Raw genomic sequence first — 20447 nt, 5'->3', positions numbered from 1 at the left:
ACATATACCCGAACAATTGTCCGCGAGCAGCGTAGCAGCGTTGACGCTCAACGTATTACAGGCCCTATTCATCTCCCAGCGTAGTCAATAACGATGTAATTGGACATTACACATACTTCGTGCGTGTTTTCCGGCCTCTATGGTGCATTGTGTCTTTTTATTCAATTCAACATCAAAATGACGGTCGAAAAAGCAGTGCCGAAAGTTACGGAGAAGATAGAGGAGTTGCCGCTGAAGTCGGAAGTGATAACTGACTTTTCGGACATGGGTTTTTTCGAGAAATTGAAATATATCAAATCAAATATAACAGTGGAACCAGTGCTAGCGTTGTTCGTGATGCCTAGTGTTTTGGCGATGCTGGCGACTCAGAATTTGAACTTAGATAAGGCCTGTAGAGTCAACCTGGAGTTCAGTGATACAGTGTGCTCAGATCTGAGGTTGAGAAACCGAGCAAACCACACATTTGAAGAGGATGAAGTGCAGAAACTTATCGCATCCGTACAGGGATGGAAAAGTGTAATTCACACGGCCGTTCCGACGCTCCTAATGTTATTTATCGGCGCATGGAGCGACAAAACCGGGAGACGGAAAATCTGCATGTTGATGCCGATCTTCGGGGAATTCATGACTTGTATTCTTAACATGATCAATACATACTTTTTCTATCAAGTCCCCGTGGAGTTGACTGTTTTTATGGAGGTCATATTCCCAGCGCTGACAGGCGGATGGTACACGATGTTTCTCGGTGCGTTTAGCTACTTAGGGGACATAACGTCTAAAGAAACGAGGACTTTCCGCATGGGGATACTTAGTTTGTGCATGACTGTGGGTTTCCCTGTGGGAATGGGACTGAGCGGTGTACTATTGCGTTACGCGGGTTACTATGGTGTTTTCAGTGCGTCCGCGTTGTTCCAGTTTATAAATTTCTCATACGTTTGGATCGCTATTGACGACCACAGATGGCTCGAAAATAAAGAAAAGGTAAGTTCACATTTTATTCATGTTTGTTTCATTCTTATTTGTCTGTTTATGTTAGTATCGTGTAATTATTAGTTCAATATTTCAACATATTATTTAGTAAATTATTATTATCAAATAGCCACGACTTATCTAATTTAACCACTAATAAATAAATTTACCTAACCTAGCTACCTAAGACGACTGCGTTTATTAATTTAAATCGATATCAATGCATTTGTTTATGTTATGATATCTTTCTAACAACTTTGGTAATTACGCAATGATTAACAATAAACGTATTCTGATAGTTTTAATTAAAGTTTGTTTGGTGGATGAAAGAGAAATTCATAAGTAAATATACATATTTTTGTTTTATGTAGAGTTTTTCTAGATAATCAAATTAATTATCATACGATAAAAGTATAAGATTTGTTCACTTTTATAATAGGGTCGCATAATGGTTGGCACAACTGACAAAATTTTTAATTCGAAAAAGTAAAGAATTAATAAAAAATTAAAATTAACGTAGTTACAAGGGTTTCAAGTTTAAAGTAAAATTAATTCACTTTTTAGCGACGTTTCAAAGACGTGGTTTCCAAATGGCAACGCTTTTTCTAATGTTTACAAACAACGATAGTCGATAACTCCGTGAGTTACAAATGATATTTTGATGCTTTTTGTATCTCATATTATTATGGATTGGGTTTAATTTCAGAAGCGAAGGTGTTTTGATTTCCATTTTAGAGAATTTAAGTAATAATCGTATTATTTTAATTACCTAATTTATTATTATTATAATTTAATTGTGTACTTACACTACATTTAGGAGTTGCATTCTAACAATAGTCAAAAATGTTTCTAAATTGTGAATTATAAAGTAAAATTAAGATCAATGCATACTCCATAGGTACAGAACATGCTTCCTCGGATTTCCAGATCATTCTTAAAAAACCTCTAGATATACCGGTCCGGTAATACCAACTTTAATATTTTTAAAACGAGATCAAACAAACCATAACTGTAAAGTCACTGATTTGATCTGTTTACAACTTATATTATTTTAAAGAGTCAGTTAACTATAAAATAATTTTACAGATAATTACTTACCTATTAATACATATTAAATTTAATTTGATTTGCGAATGCAATTTAAAATTGTTTATTTATACTAAATTAAAATATCAATTAGGTATTTATATAATATGGCATACGACCCCATATTATGGTAAAATAGATAATTTAATAATTGTCTGTGAAAGCGTATCTAATAATTAAAAAATAAATAAATAAAAATCTAACACAAATGTCCATAAAATAAATACGTGTTTGAACTCATTCATAGACAACTATTTTGCATTTTATCACGTTATGAATAAATTATAATAATAGCTTGAAGATGTTTAGATTTATTGAGTCTCATGATTTAATAGATCTAACAATTTTAAGGCGGTTTAAATTTTGTTAAAAAATATATTGTAAGATGTTAAAAGAGATATTAAGAAAGAAAGTAACATAAGATATAGAAGAAAAATTAATATTTATTATATTTTAGACACTACGGACTGGCTGTAGTGGATTCTTCTTGGAGTTCTTCGATTTCCACAGTTTAAAGGAAACTATTCAGATCGCGTTCAAGGCTGGACCAAATAAGAGGAGACTGAGAATCTGCCTCATTCTTACCGTTGTATGCTTGAGTTTTGGACCACTATGGGGTAAGTAAATGCTTTGTAACTTCATATTTTAAACAATACAATGTGAATTGATAAAGATTCAGGAGATAGATTTGGTAATTACCACAGCCATTACTTATTTGAGTCGGCTACGCACAACAAATCATTTTTAGTTGATGTATGATACGATTTAGAAGTCAATCTTTTGTTCTATTAGATTTTTAAATATTTAAAAACCATCAATATCTACATAATTTATAACATTCAACTCACACAAAACATTGTTCTTCCTCAAAGTAGAGTGAAGGATTTTGTAATATATGTGATTTGACTTGATTTTGCATAGGCAGCATTTTCTTACATAGGAAAATTAATTTCTGGTAGATAAATATATCTCCTTTAGATAGAGAAGCAAATTATTCTTATCATGAAGGAAGATAGGATCGAGTTTCTTTTTTTATTTATGTCGGTGGGAGATACGTTGAATTTGGTTGTTGAATAAAAAGCTAATTTATGCAGTTGCAATGAATAAAGTTTCGAGTCATAGAATTGGATGACGGAGATTGAAGAGGTTAGTGACCCCGTCAGTCAGTAGGTTATCCCCACTTTTAATAGATGCGAGGAACTTTGCTTTTTCTAGAATACATAATATTATAGCAAAATATATATATTTTGAATACATTTCGTAAAATGCATCAATTTATTTTATTTTAAAAACTTTACTCTGTTTCCAACATAAGAAATAATTTTCTTTCTTTATTTTTGCTCTCATCCCGGCTTAATCCAAAGTATAGGCTTCTTCATGTGAGAACTATATGTAAGAAACAATACGAACAATCTATTTCAAAAATAATCAACTGCAAAATCACAATGCTTGAGAGATTGTTAATAATAAAATAAATTTATTATAATAAATCAAAAGTCACTAGCAACTTAACATATACTTATATTATATAGTACTTATATTTCACTATAAGTACTATATTTGTATAGAGAAAGAGCAAATATTCGGACATCTGGCCGATTCTAAGTGTTAGTTGCATTATTCAGTTGCGTGCAGAAATTCGCCCAATATCCGATAGAAGTTGCCAGAATAAACTGTTACATGCAAAATACATTCAAACGTACTATCTTGTACTATTTCGAACTTGATACTGCTTCTTGAATTGATTTTATGCATTTTTTATTGCTATTTTTCTACGAGTCTCCGTAATACCATAAAAAAAATCAATAAAATAGGAAAATCTATCTATCGAATTAAAAAGGTCTATTGGAGAAAGTTGTGTTGGTTTTTTTAAATAGTTTTAACTGTAAGAGGGCTTCAAATTCGGGTGATAAATAAAAAAAACATAGCATAGAAGTTATATTTTATTTCTCAATTCTTTCTAAAACGTTATGTTATTGCAATATTTATCCTTATTTACTTATTTTTGAATGAAAAAGTATTTTATAACACATTTAGGAAGTTTTATACTGTATATAGGCTGTTGTCACACGTTGGTTTTTTTGAGGATGCAATACCGTCGAAAGATTTTATTAATTAACTAGCTGTGCTCCGCGGTTTTACCCGCATAGCTCCGCTCCTGTTGGTCTTAGCGTGATTATATAATCTATATATAATCTATATAGCTGCGGCTATATAGCCGATAAATAGGCTATCTAACACCGAAAGAATTTTTCACATCGGACCAGTAGTTCAGGAACTACTTGTCTGTTTGAACACGCTAATCTCAGGAGATTAGCGTGTTCAAACAAACAAACTCTTCAGCTTTATAATATTAGTATATATAGATAGATAGTATATCCATACTAATATTATTAATGCGAAAGTAACTCTGTCTGTCTGTCTGTTACTCAATCACGCCTAAACTACTGAACCAATTTGCATGAAATTTGGTATGCAGATATTTTGATACCCGAGAAAGGACATAGGCTACTTTTTATTGTGAGATATGTACCACGGGCGAAGCCGGGGCGGACCGCTAGTAGACTATAAATACCACAAGAACATTATCTTAGGGATTACTATAAATACTTATAGTTACTACCTGAACTACCTCCCACTTGGAATGAACTAAAACTGTCTTATCGTCAATTTAATGGGCAATTTTTCAATTTACGTTGTTAAAGCTACCCGTCTACTTATGCCTCAAATAAGATTAATGACTGAGATATTTGTTCTGTACAAAATATTAGATTCTGAACAAAATATGTTTTGTAAAGTTAGTTAAAATATTGTTTACAATATTTGCATACAGTAGTCTTACTTACTATTATAAAGGCGAAAGTTTGTATGGATGTATTATGGATGTATGGATGTTTGTTACTCTTTCACGTAAAAACTTCTAAATCGATTACAATGAAATTTAGCACACATATAGAGGGTAACTTGGATTAACACATAGGATAGGTTTTATCCCGGAAATCCCACGGGAACAGGAACTATGCGGGTTTTCCTTTGAAAACGCGGGCGAAGCCGCGGGCGGAAATCTAGTTAAAAATATTTGCATACAGTATTTTTTACATTGTCCTTGCCCGTTGGAACGATGTTGTGTACTTAAGGGTTTTATTGCCTTTTTTTTATTCCTTTTTAATATAACTACCTTGAATAATAAAAATTGGAGATTTATCTGTGTCGAAACTGCTTTCCAAACCAGTCTTTATTGTTATGTAATATTGAGTAACTCTTTATTATATGTGTAACTCAGCTTATTTGAAAGAACTTTTGTATTCCCATAATACAAGTAGGTACCATCGGTTCGGAAGGAAGTTTTAAAGACAGATATCAAGATTAGGACAAAAGAATATTTCAAAGAAATACTTAGAAACTAGTAGTGTCGCTGCGACACGTCGCGTCATCTGCTGCTGCTTCATGTCGCCCGTTAGCAACGAAAACTTTATATGTAATACACTAGCTGTGCTCCGCGGTTTTACCCGCAGTGCTCCGCTCCTGTTGGACTCAGCGAGATGATATAAAGACTATAGCCTTCCTCGATAAATGGGCTATCTAACACCGAAAGAATTTTTCAAATCGGACCAGTCGTTCCCGAGATAAGTGCGTTCAAACAAACAAACAAACTCTTCAGCTTTATAATATTAGTATACATATCAGAACACGATATTAGATATCAATTGTAGACTATCAATTTACGGAAGTATATTAAGTAAACAGTATGAACAATGTTTTTACAACAACAGATTGCAATAATTCAGCCTAATCTTCCCTCCTACGCAGTGACGTGCAAAAATATTATAAATGTTTGAATTGAATTTTTTAACAATACGGTTTTGAATGCCCAACCACAATTGAGGTTAAGCCAATGTATTAGGGCCATTGTTAGTCCTGCTACGCGGTTTTTAACAACCGTAAATTTATTTAGAACCCATCTATTATAATTAACTAGCTTTCCACCCACGGCTTTGCTCGTGATATTAATATGGGAATAAGATGTGTTAGTGAAGTAAAAAAGTGGCCCATATTGCTCTCTAGCCACCTAAGTATCTTCAGACTAAGCAATCATATAATAAAATCGATCCGTTGCGACGTGAAAGAAGGACTAATAAACATATTCTCATTTATTATTTGTATCAGGAAGGATAAAGTAAGGATTATAGAAATAAATAAAAGTGTGACGTATTCAAAATGGAGTTCGTTGACCTTTAATTAATGTTAGGACAATAATTAATTATAAATAGAATTATGATTCTAGTGTTTTCATCGAAAATTCTAACATTTTTGTTCAAGGTATACATTTAGAAAAAAATAATATGCATCTTTACATTACTTGGTATGTGATTTATTCTGTTACTTTTGAATGTACATTTGATACAGATATCATAGATTTTCTTAAACGAAAACTTCTCAATTTATTCATATAAATGTTGAGTTATTTATGTAGGTGTAAAATTTACGGGTTGTAGACATTGACATGCTAAAGTATGGATTTAAATTATATAAAATATATTAAAATAAATTATAGACTACAAGCCCGCATAGGACAAAAATATGGGTCAAATGAACCACCAGGAGACATATCTAGAACGATAGCAGAGCAAAAAATAATAAGATTCATCACTATGCCGTCACTTGTAAGCTGTCCAACTGAGTGCAGATGAGAATTGAAAAGTACAGGTAGACTCGGTAAATTTTGGTCATATATTTTTGTACGGCATTCTTAACCATCGATAGATCCATTAAAAATAATAAGAAACCGCTCAGTGCCGTACAAAAATGGTGGTCCACCAAGTCGGAATTTTTATTTAATTTCCGAGAGTTACCGGGGGTAAATTTGGTCATTTGACCATGTACGGCATCTGTGTCATACTATTGCTATACTGCTTTCAATCCATTATTCCGCAACGCCGTACAAAAATCATGGGGACAAGGGGAAAAAATCGAGAGTTGTAATCCCCTCTCTTTCCCCACTCCAGGGGGTCATTTGACACAACACGAAATAAATTAATTTTTAAAGTATTTTATGCATAGATAATATTTTTTCATGTGCCGTACATTTTCGTTGGTTCAAAGGGGAAAAATCTGAAAAAGAAAAAAATCCATATAACGAAATGTTTGCTTTATATTTTTATAATAAAATATAAATATACATTAATATTAAGAAGCTCGAGGTGGTTAATTATCACCTTGGAAAGTCGGAGTCAGGTGGAATGGACTCCGTTAAATTGATGAACTAATAAAAAAGCTATGAACGAAAAGATGTGAATTATATGCAATCAGTCCATGAATACAGGTAAAGTCACAAGCAAATGCTAGTAATATATACATATTCAAAATGTACAAGTAAAGCGCTTTCAAATGATACCAAACACTGCATATTTATCTTAACTTTATTTTTTTACTCTGTATGTTTTGTCCGCTAGAGGGCGCCATATTAGATTTTGTGAAACCCCATATAGCCTTTAGCTAGCTGGTCGTTGGTTATCCAGTGAACAATTCAGACGCCTCTAATGATATGTCATTTGTCGAATTCTGATAAGTAGTTTAGAAGTTACGAGGGAATAGATGAACATACATACATGACCTGTAAACAACCATAACCCTCCTTTTGCTTTGCCGTAGTTGGGTAAAAATATGTTAATGCCGTACTGTATCAAATGACCATAAAGCACTCTTAAAATTGTAGCTTTCGTCGCTTTCATCAGCCTAAAAGATGTGGTCTGCACAAAAATGTACGGCATCGTTTTTTCCTAATTTATCTATGTTAATACTATTTAAAACAACGGATAAAGTGTAGAAAACTATTATATTTCCTTAATCTACGATGTTTAAACTTTAACAAAATTTCTGGTTTTGCATTTCTCTATAACTTTTTTTAGAACGGTTTCCTTTGAACGGCAATACTATACAACAATTGAATTTTACAATATCATGTTAAAAAGAAAGTTCCCGTACAGGGTCAAATGACCTTACAGCTCTTTATATCAAGAATTCGATGAAATTAAGATGATTATTGGTATACATTTAAAAGAACAATTATTTTTTGACGGCATTGCTTTTAATAGTACTTTTGAGTGCTAGATAATGTTTTGGAACCGAAGCCGTACTTAGTCAAATGACCCCCTGGAGTGGGGAAAGAGAGGGGATTGCATCTCTCGATTTTTTCCCCTTGTCCCCATGATTTTTGTACGGCGTTGCGGAATAATGGATTAAAAGCAGTATAGCAATAGTATGACACAGATGCCGTACATGGTCAAATGACCAAATTTACCCCCGGTAACTCTCGGAAATTAAATAAAAATTCCGACTTGGTGGACCACCATTTTTGTACGGCACTGAGCGGTTTCTTATTATTTTTAATGGATCTATCGATGGTTAAGAATGCCGTACAAAAATATATGACCAAAATTTACCGAGTCTACCTGTACTTTTCAATTCTCATCTGCACTCAGTTGGACAGCTTACAAGTGACGGCATAGTGATGAATCTTATTATTTTTTGCTCTGCTATCGTTCTAGATATGTCCCCTGGTGGTTCATTTGACCCATATTTTTGTCCTATGCGGGCTTGTAGTCTATTAGTTAAAAATGCTTAATGCCGCGTAGACACATCGAGTTTTAAAACTAGGCTATTTAAATGAAATAATAAATATTATCAACAATCATTATGTTTCGCTTTGTCACGACTATGAAGCAGATTTTGATCTACACGTTGAAGGCTATTTTTGTTTTTTGTATTTTTTTGTAGAATGGAGTAAAATAAAACATAACTTCTGAATACATTTACTATTCACTAGGTTTCCGCCCGCGGCTTCGCCCGCGCAGTCAAAGAAAAACCCGCATAGTTCCCGTTCCCGTGGGATTTCCGGAATAAAACCTATCCTTTTCCCGGGATAAAAAGTAGCCTATGTTCTTTCTCGGGTATCAAAATATCTCTATACCAAATTTCATGCAAATTGGTTCAGTAGTTAAGGCGTGATTGAGTAACAGACAGACAGACAGAGTTACTTTCGCATTTATAATATTAGTATGGATTAAAAATAATTGTAGATTGAATTTTGGGCTTATTTTTTTAAGTCTATCTTACATGATATTTTTAATATTTTAAGATATTAATGAACATTGGTTGCTATAATGTTTGGACTACCTTATTTCCACGAAAGCTTGAAAATCGAGACCAAACTTACAAAATTTATATAATATGTTCAATCGTGCTTATATATATGCTATAATTATTGCTATTGCATGCTATAATTCAATAGGTACATAAAAAATACAAAATAAAGAGTTGTTAAAAAGTCACTAAGTAGCAACAATGCGTTCCGCTTGCGTGAGAATTTATCATTGCCAAAGCTCTCGTAAGAAGATAAAGAAAAAAGAATAAGATATAAAGAAGTCTACCCGTTTATTAGGAAAACTTATGTTAAATAATAATAAATTATTAGTTTATTTAGCTTGTAAATTTGATAATAATTTGATCGATCTACCAGCTGTATCATTCACCATTTGTTAAGCCTAATATTTGTCGAGACAGACTCTCATCATAAGAGTAGTTTGGTAACATTTTAAAGTACGTCTACTCATTCCATTGATATATCTAATATCAAAAATCGTTATTAAGATGTAGGCACGTGTAAACAATTAATCACACCCATAGTACCTATAAAACAAAGTCGCTGTCGCTGTCTGTCTGTCTCTATGTTCTATTTAAATACATAAAGTAATTATTGAGGAAGATTTTAGCATATAATTAATGAGGTTTTAGACAACGCAGGTGAAATGGCGGGCGGAAAGATAGTTTCTCACAAATTTTCATAATTCGGTAGCGTAGTGGTTTAAAAGAGTAGATTTTTAATATAAGAGCATACTTCAAATATCATTATTCTTTGGTAATATATTTTCTCAATATTTATGCTTTAGTGAGGATATACAATAAAGCCTGCTATTCGAGACGTTCCTAGAAATCTATACTTTGCCTGACTACCGATCAAGGCTTCAAGATAACCGATACAAGTACATAAATAATGTAGCTCTATTAATTTGTTTGTAAAACAGTCAAGACATGTAATTTTGTAAGTATGCATGCAAAGATATTGGTCAAAAATAGTATATCAATCTTTTTTTTTTTTTTTTTTTTTTTTTGTGTGGTGTCTCTCAATGTTAGCCAGAAGGGCTTCTACATTTTAACGCGGACGCGGGGGTGAACTGAAGGTTCACCCTGGTAGCGACATGCACAAGGGCGTCCCCCCTTGACGGGGACCACGAACCTCGGCTTGAGCTGTCGCTTGAGTGGAGGAGGCCAGAAGGGCCCTAATCGGACGGGCGTATATCAATCATTAATGATTTTATTCATATTTCGTACAAGAGTTCGAATAGGTAGATCATAATTACATGATAAATAGTTTTGTAGGCGGGAGAGCTTCTAATAGAAGACTGATTAAGTGAATGTTTGAAGTGATTATGATTACAAAAGCGATTACCCTAAATAGTTTTTATACGGTGTCACTATACAGTATACATTTAAATGCACTGTGAAATATTACGCATTGTGTTTGAGAAAACGCCAGTAAAATGCAAATAACTTTCCCCTTAAATACAGTTATGTAACAAACTGGCTATTGAATTTGTGTCACTATAAATTAGTCCAAAATGCGAGTGCATTAAGTCCATTATTGCTTGTCAAGTAAACTTGACAAGTGGCAGCGGACATAACCACGGTTATGTAATTTGAATTGTTTGTATTGCGAAATAGATAAACAGATAAGTTATATCATTGAAGGGTAATAATGCATTTTAGAGTGCTGTGACCGTGTATCCGTTGACATGGCTGTAACATTTTATATTAACTTACCTCCTGCATATAAAATATATTTGTGTTCATATTATTATGTTAGAAGATGATACAAGTACAATAACATATCATGTACATTTTATTTTATTTATTTTTATTTTTAACACTTTACTATGCTAGTTAATAATACAAATTACTCAAAACTAAAACTTATACCTAGACTAGAACAGAGGGCGGAGTCACTCTTTAGTGATCTCTTGCAGGCACTACGATACTATAGTTGGAATTAAATTGAAAATTAAAGAGGTTAATTTGTTACGAAGATTTTTCATAAAGTTTATCAATAAGGCCCTAGCGTATACAAAAGAAGTTATATTTAGCCAATTATCCATGACAGATATAAATAAGACGAAGATAGAGTCTTTCCTAAACTCTCTTCCATATATATTATGTAAAATAGGTTTTGGTTAGTTTATGGCGGATAAGGATCTGGTTGAAGTCACATGTATAGTCTATGTGATATTATATAGCTTCTGATCATGAATACAAGCACTGAAGTTGAACGACGCATCCGGTTTCAATGCCTGTTATATCAACAAAACAGTATTTTATTACATACGTATGTACAGGCATATCAATACCTAATTAGCAATAATGTTTTTCCGTATATTTTTTCCTAATCTGTAAAAGATTGATGTTATTAAGAGAAAGTTTTGGGATACTATTCTTGTGAATGCCGAACGGTATTCAAAAGCATTCAGAAGTATTTTCAGAAGTAGTTCATATTATACATACCTATATAACTAGCTCATAAATAGCCTATGTTACTCCTGTATAGTGTCACTTTCTTTTAGGGCCGATTTTTCAATGCTTGGATAAAACTTATTCGTCGAATAATGTATAAAGCTACCATTTAAAAAACGTATTCTAAGTATTTGACAGTTTACGTGACATTTTGATATTATCGTGTAATACTTTATTGGACGGATAAGTTTTATCCAAGCATTGAAAAATCGGCCCTTAGTGAAATAATTTTCACTAACAGAATTATCATTTTCATGATCGACTTTGTACGTACTACTGAAAAACCACTTACAAACATACAAAGCTAGAAACTCTACCTTTTTATCGTATTATAAGTATAGAATAAATTAAACAAGCGGCAAAACCGATTTTCTGTTTATACTTACTTACTTACTCCTGTGGCGCTGAAACCCCGAAGTGCGCATTGGCCTTCGAGACGAGAACTCAATTTTCAGTACTATTACAAATTTAGATTATATATTACACAAATTTTTAACATGTATTTTATTTCAGGGGAGCTGAGTATAATGTACATATTCGCCAGATACCGCTTCAACTGGGACGAAGTGAAATATAGTATTTACTCCACTTACAGTCTTGTCACACATTCTATTGGTATGTATTAATTATTTAACTATATAAATTAAAGATTGCTAAAATTCAACAAAATATATGGAACTTTTTAAATGAGAATGTTCTTTAGCGGAAGTTACTCAACTCGTAAATATTATTAAAAGTTTTACATTGCTCCATGGTTTTTAATCCATTTCCAGGATTATTTTTAAGTTCGATAGGGAAATTTCTAGAGATAAAGCTATGTATATTTTGACGGCCTTTTTTCTCAAGAAATCTTAAATTATTGTTGTTATAAAATACTTAATCCTTGGGTATTTCAGATTTTTCTAGCATAATATTATCAAGATAAACAAAGTGCATTTGCATTTTAAATCTAGCTCTTTGACCTTTTCTGAGATGGACTCATAATAAAAGATAAATATGGTAATTTGGTGAATTCTTTTTAACCTATATTGTGTGTGATTTTAAACCTTCTTTTTGTAATAAATTATCGGTTCCAAACAGAGAGAACTTTTCATAGATATGTGAATTTCATATTATGATACTTCCTTAAATAGTTTCAAATGCCTTCATTAAATAAAACGAACAATAATGTTATAGCGTAATGTGTAGTTTATCGTCAACCACAGATAACCAACTAAAAATAAATCTAATAAATACAAGGATATTAGGAATAAAGACCATATTTAGAACCGTCACACAAAAAAGGCAATGATTTAAAATCACATTGTAGTTTTTAATGAAAAATTTAAATAACACGTGATAATGATGACACCTCAAAACCTGGACAAGTATGAAAATATATTTTACTCTCATGATCATTGTGTTCGTAGTATTTTCTAGTGTTTGATTTTACGCGAGTATTATCCATTTAGGAATTTAAGACTTTATTACAGAAACGTCTGGAAAATATTATAAAGAATAAATCGCGTTTAAAATCCGTTATAAAGTCTTTAATGTCCATTGTGTTCGGATCAATTTTAAAACACTATTTGTGAGTTAGTAAACACTTGAAGTGTGGATGGTTTTACATCGAATTTGTTTATAAAACACTGTTGCTTTCACTAGTGTTTTTTTCTGGCAAAATCTATAATGTAGAACATTGCATAATATTATGCAGCCAAATTTTTTTTGTTTTCGTTGTAAATAGTAATAAATAAGCAATAAAAAAGTGGGGAATGGAATAATATTAGTATTCAAATTATCTGTTTTTAAAAAGTAAACCAGTTTTGTTGGATCTTTAAATAGAAGTACCTTTGCTGTTTGCTAAATATACCATCATTTTAAATTGTATTTTTAGTAAATTACGTGTAGATGAAGTCAATCGATCTCAATTAGTAAATAGCAACTTCCTATTCGGAATATTCATGTCTACATACCGTTTTGAAAACCTCTTCTATGTGGTGTGCCAAAATGCAACTGTATGTCTTTGTTGTGGTACTCAGCTCGGTCATTGTTTCATTGGGTTATTCGGAAGATTGCATTTGGTCAGATTGTTACTAGAGATACCTATGAGGTTAGAAGTTAGGTAGCTATTACATTTGACTCAAACATAGCTAGAGAATAGATAACATACCACTATGCTAGTAGCTAAAGATAAATTTATAAAAGCGCGCTTCTGAACTATCATAAAGTTAATTAAAATGTGATTGTTTATGACTTATATAATACCTATTCAGGTTTAATTCTGCGCCTTGGTTTGCCTGTTTATGAAAATTTTCAAAATTAACTTGTAATAAAGTGACAGTTGAGAATGTTCGAGAACAATTCAAATAATTGTGTTTGTGATTGTGAGTCACACTATATTGAATAAAATATTGAACATTTGTTTAACGGTGCATTACATCAAACCAATATAGAGCTAGAGCAAGAGCATTCTTTTGTGATCTATTAGTGTAAACGAAAACTCGTATTCAGTGTTGTTCAGTTTTAGAATATTGTATAGAATCTTTTTGAACGCACTAAGAATAACGAAAGAATGCTCTACGCCTCTTTACACTAAAATAATTTGTCATGGTAGGGTTAGAATGAGCATTTGCTCGTTTGATGTAAATGCACTGTGATAGTTATGTTTTCACGAATTTTAAATGAGTTTACACATACCAAGCCATTCCTTGCCCTAGGGCCCTGGGTTATGTAGAATTCCAACTGAAAAATTCTCAGTATTCAAATTATTATATTTTATTTTTAATGTAGTTTCTTTTTATCAGGTACAATGTTCTCCATAACGATATTCAGCAAGAAATTGCGAGCTGATGATTCAGTATTGGGGATGATATCGACTTCTAGCAAAATAGCTGGAGCGCTGGTGTTGGCTTTTGCTAGAAATGATTACGAGGTGTATGTAGGTATGTATGGACTTTATTTGTACTCTTAAATATTTTTGGATGGGCTGAAGTTAAGCGCAAGTTCATGCGTGGAACGTAATATATCAACTATGTCCGTATGCAGTAATAAGAACTATCTACATGAGTAAGATTACAGCAGTGACATCAGCCAGCCGCCAGGCCATTAAGTTTGAGGTTTAATGTGGTAATATTATACATGCAAAACTTTGGAATTTCGTTACTCAATCACGCTGAAACGACTGAACGGATTTTAATGAAAATAGTATTGATTGTTGGTGAGAAAATATTATGTTATCAATCTATGCTCTTATGTCCTTTTGTTTGTAACTTGAAATTTAATATTATAATATTTTGATTTCAAAGATTTGTTGTATCATACCCACCTATGATATTTACGGTTACGATACGATTATGTTAAGAGACAAACATTTTATATATTATGTTGAATTTTTCTTGAAATTACATCAGAGGTGAGTAGATATAATTTAAAACGACAGCGGCTTAACTGCGTAGGAGGATCATAAATGGATGTTATATATTTTTGCGTTTTCCTTCACAACACTCTATTTTGAACCTCCATCCAAAAATAATAAAAAGTTAATTTCAGCTAATCCAGCCATGACACATCAAAATATTGAATAAAAAGAGCACCCATAAATAGAAAACAAGTTTGCCTCCAATTTATTATCTTAACAAACTTCGCGTCAATTAAAAGAAATGCTAGAAAATTTATCAAAGAAACGTAACGATCGTTTGATCTTTGCCAAAGTAGTTTCCAAGTTAGTTTGTAATTAAAATTATCTGTGAAGTTGTCGAACATAAATTCTTATTATTTTGTTTGTCTCTAGCTCCGCTCGTTGAGATATTAAATGGGACGACAACCATCGCTCTGAGGTCGATAGCGTCGAAGCTGGTCTCTCACCAAGAATTGGGTAAATATTCACACAAATTCAGCCTTTTTAGAGCACTAATTATGAATTCTGCGCAAAAAATGTAGCACTGAAGAAGCAGGATAACCGAGACGCAAGTTTTAATCTACTCTTTAAAAGTTTCAAGATTTAGGGTATCAGTAAAAAGCCAAGAAAATTCATTCAACAAAAATGTAATATTGATAGAGATTGGCATACATATATGCTTCTACAATATTTAACCTGTCTTCATGTTTAATTAAATTCGAAAGTTGAATCATTATGTCTTACATGTAGGTAAATTAATCATGTTTTCCTTTACAGGCAAAGTTTTTTCGCTCTTCGGTGTAGCAGAAACAATGATGCCACTTATATTTGCTCCTTTATACTCCCGGGTCTACATCATGACGTTGCATGTTCTGCCCGGAGCCGTGTTTCTTTTAAGCGTGCTGGCTACTATACCCGCATTATGTATATTTGGGTAAGTTTCAATGGCGTAATTTACTTAAAATTGTATACAGGGTGTTTTGCACATGGACCGACATGATTTTTTGGGGGGTGGGGGGGTCATGTGCTATTCTCCCCCGTGAGACCCAATATCCTAAGTCTCACGGTAGTCTAGATATGTTTTTTTTTAATTTTTTTGAAATCTACGCGAAATCTTGCCTTTAAATCGTCCTAACTTTTTTGTTTGTGGTTATAATACCACAAAACAAAGTATGCTTGTATTCTACAATGTTTTCTTATTCTAAATAAATCATTACATGTTACAATTGATATCCACAAAAAAAATTCTGAGCTTTCAAAGTGGTAAATCGGTGTAAATGTTATGAAAAGTGATAACTTATCAATTCATTTAAAAAAAAACTAAAGTTCATTTTGAATTTAGTTTTTTTTTTTAAAGTTCTTTACTTATTACCCTTTCTAACGATATGCTACATGACAGAAATAATACATCAGGGGTCGACCTAAGATATATTTTTTTGCTAGGGTCAAGATAATAAAAATACGTTTTTTTATGTTAAGTTGTTTTTATTAAATAGCAAATTTTAGCCATGAAGGCATAAATTGGCTAAAATTTGATCGCTTCTCATAAGGCTAAAATTTGATCGCTTCTCGGCCTTTTGGCTAAGATCAAAGTGTAGTATCTGTTCTTTTCAGCTTAATATTATCTAGCACATGACCCCCCCCACCTCCCAAAAAATCATGTCGGTCCATGTGCAAAACACCCTGTATATTTTTATGTATAGAAAATCTGAATTTTCTGCCTTATTTGTATTCATATTTTGACACGATGTAGAATCTGGTTCAGACGTTGTCTTTATTAACACGTTTTTATTTGCTTCGCCTGTATGTTTGTATGCAACTGACTCTTTTAGACTTGATTTTGACCCACTTTAAACGAACATATTAAGGATCGCTGATAATACAATAATTTCATATATTTTAGTGCGTTTATTAGTTTTTTTACTATATTTTTTGTCATTTTTCAACCGTGTAACCCAGTCTTCCCAGACGTCTATAGAACAAATAGGTAGCAAATTATGCATATACAATGTTAATATAATCTAGTCAGCATTTTAGAACTATTACTGAAATTCAGGAAGTGATAACACTTCCAGAATCGTCGTTAATCTGTGTTTGTCATTAACCATCTGCTTCTCGTAGAAAATGCATACCTACTTAATTATAACCTATATATAAAGGCCATAAAGGCGTAATTCCCTTACCTAAGTCTGCTCTTATGTCCATTTGGAGACATGATTAAACATGTCTAAAACACAAGGGTAAGACGTTAATGTTTTCCTGTTTTCTTCCGCCTTTTTCCTTATTATTGACTAAGTTAACAGTACTGTAGGATATTTGGGAGCATCTATCTTAATATTAGTTGCGTATATGGTATAGGTTAAATTGAAAAGCCTGAGAAATTAAAAAGATGCAGCCAAAGGGGCTTCCTGAAATGGATGAATCTTTCAACAATGGGATGAATATTATTTTATTTAACTATTAAATTAATTATTTTAATCTTACGGGGTTTTAAAGGAAATATTTGTCTTTAAGTCGAGATTGCTCATATTCTTGTATATATTTTATAGTTTATTTACCCTTTGTGATGTATAATATCGAATGAAAAAGTCAAATATCAGTAACCAATCGATCTAAGCAAGTAGGTAGTAAGTACGTAATATTTTTAAATTTACAAACAGTTAAGAACAATCATTTTAATGGTTTATATTTTCCAGATGGTTCTACCACCAACACAAAGAGGACGCAAAGCAAAAACGACTCGAAGTTCCCAACGTACCGTCAGCGCCACCGCCCACTGCACCTGAAGTTGTTACTACGTAGATTTAATTTTATTTCAAGGGAATAAGGAAAAGAAACTATTGGTTTTTAAGTTGTCTATGCTATCAAATAGCTATTTAAATAGATCGAATTTTTATGTAAAGTAACCTGGTTCATAATGAATAATCTGTCTCATAAAGCTTCAAAAAATACATCGACAGATTCATACAAATTATTATCTGTAAGTGGGAAAAACTTCTCAGTGATAATAAATTTTAATATTATCACTGCTTTAAAATTGTCTCCATTCAATTATGGCATCTTAGAGACGCATGGCTTTAGACATGACTGAATTGTGGAAAATAACGGATTTAAATTTGTTTAAAATACATACTCATAGTTGCGTATCTTACGCCATGACAAAAAAAAATGTTGTGTGGTTTTATGAAACCACGGTAAAAGTGAAACTTTCCGAACACTGCTTTATACCTACTCGGCAGCCGACCGTCACGCGACATGCGCTACACAGACCAAAAAGTTTGAGACGATGTAATAAAAGTTTCACTTTAAAAACTGAACAAGTATAGACATATTGCTAATTTTTCTAAATAAATCTCATTATTATACGTAAATGTAGTTTAATTATTAAACACTATGACTAATGCACAAAGTAGTGATTGTAATGGTTAACATTTTCATTATTAAAACTCGTCTTATTTACGTTAAAATATGCATTCTTTCACGTAGGTGCACATTTTTCATAGTTAAAATGTAAATAAATGTTGAAAAGTATTGATAACATAAGATGGTATTTGTCACGTGTATATTTAAATCACTACATAGTATAAAACAAAGTCGCTTTCTCTGTCCCTATGTCCCTTTGTATGCTTAAATCTTTAAAACTACGCAACGGATTTGGATGCGGTTTTTTTAAATAGATAGAGTGATTCAAGAGGAAGGTTTTAATATTTGTATATAATTTATTGGGTTTTAGACAAAGCGGGCGAAGCCGCGGGCGGTAAGCTAGTTTAAAATAAAACAGATATTGTTAGAGTGATGTATGAAAACTCCGATATATACAGGAAATTGATTTATTGTAATCTCATATTCTTTATTGATATCTTGTTTGTGATATTCTATCAGAGGTTCCAGAGTGATATTGTTACATGATTGTATTATTGTTGACAGTTATATTATGTACTGTTTTGTGGAATGTGGATTCAATATAATGATTGTGGAATACTTTTGTGGTTTTTATTTCTACGTTTAAGAATGGCTATGGGAAAATTGTAAAATATTGTGATGCGTGATTATTAGTGATATTTGATTGGTTTGTTGGTGTGCTTTGCATATTGTACCGGTAAAACCTGCTAGCTTTGCCAACGGTTGCAGACTTTGCCATAGCCAACTTCTGAGGGAAAAAGTGTAGTCACATCTTAATATCAGTTTTTTGTCATGTATGCATGCCTTTATAGTAAAATTTATGAGTTAAATGGCAAAACCGAATGAGATGTGGCAGCCCAGCTTGTTTTTGAGATGTAATTTTCGGCGGTTACTTTTTTCGAATTTTGGCGGTATGAAACTTAGTGCTCCGGAACTTTTACAAAAACAAACGGGAAAAGCATTGCCTACGTAAGTATTGTTTTGATATTATGTTAACATAATGTTCTTTAGCTAAATAAAAGCTGATTTACTGTGCTACAAGCTACCTTTACTTCGCAATTGGTATTGGTAAATTCAACAACCCCAATCACAACGTCTGTGATGGTGACTTTGCCATGTTTTGTTGGAGGTTAGGGCTGCCACAAAATTTCTGATGAATATTTTATCAAGTTTAAAATAACAACAATTTTTATATTCAATCAAGATCATATAAATAAGAATTTGTCATTGTTTAAATCTTTTAGGAATGTCGTGTAATGTGTGATATTAAAAAAAAAGTTAGTTAGTTTAATGAATACTATTTTTTTGTTTTGTTTTATTATGTAAAACAATTCAAAGTTAAGAAACTAACTAGAAGTAATTGATTATGTTTTTTTTTTACTTTTACTAAATTGTTCCTACTACGAAAACATTTTTATTTGACAACCCTAACCCTAACTTCTTCTTATATAGGAAATATTTTGGAAAGGTTGGTGAATTTGCCACCTTCTTAGAGAGTTAAATTACCAGTGCTAAATAATATAAAGTTTTTACTTTATTTTACGGGATATAGGAAGAGTGCAAATATATTACTTTTTAACCTCATAAACTCCAAAAATTTCATTTTTTCTTTCATATGGCAAATTTACCAGAAGTGACAGCTAACTTTGCCATAATTGTTTTTATGCTTAAAATATTATAATTTACAAAAATGAAATAGATATTTAGTAATAATGTAAATTTTCATGAAATTTACTACGTCTAGGTGCAGGTTACTCATTACGTTTTCATACAATTATATTTTTTTAAAGCGAATCAAACTTTTTAACACATGAAAAAGTGGCAAAGTAAGCAGGTTTCACGGTACCAATTTTTCCAATAAAGAGGTCTTATTACAATTTTATTTACCGTAGAAGTGGTCGTAGTATACTCTATACATAAAAATAGTGTTCAAATTGGCTATTAATATAGCTCGATAAATATATTTTTTTAATTCTAATCAGTAGTC

At 32.0% G+C, this 20447-nt stretch overlaps 1 protein-coding gene and 1 pseudogene across 1 annotated transcript; both read left to right on the top strand.

Moving 5' to 3' along the window:
* On the top strand, positions 1-18630 carry LOC149484827 (putative peptidoglycan muropeptide transporter SLC46). The gene is made up of 7 exons (XM_089701118.1): positions 1-981; positions 2513-2672; positions 12193-12294; positions 14466-14603; positions 15452-15535; positions 15836-15992; positions 17755-18630. Exons 1-7 carry the CDS (start codon positions 178-180, stop codon positions 17858-17860), a joined length of 1551 nt encoding a protein of 516 aa, XP_089557244.1. The 5' UTR covers positions 1-177; the 3' UTR covers positions 17861-18630.
* Positions 16620-16799, top strand: LOC149484828 (U2 spliceosomal RNA; annotated as a pseudogene).
* Positions 18631-20447: the final 1817 nt, after the last annotated feature.

This window comes from Colias philodice, chromosome 11, assembly GCF_061535455.1.
Source record: "Colias philodice isolate Cphi_HAF_F1 chromosome 11, ilColPhil1 Martin Lab GWU primary, whole genome shotgun sequence".
Taxonomy (NCBI): Eukaryota; Metazoa; Arthropoda; class Insecta; order Lepidoptera; family Pieridae; genus Colias; species Colias philodice.
Note: the sequence above shows the minus strand (reverse complement) of the source record. Positions and strands in the feature narration are given on the sequence as shown.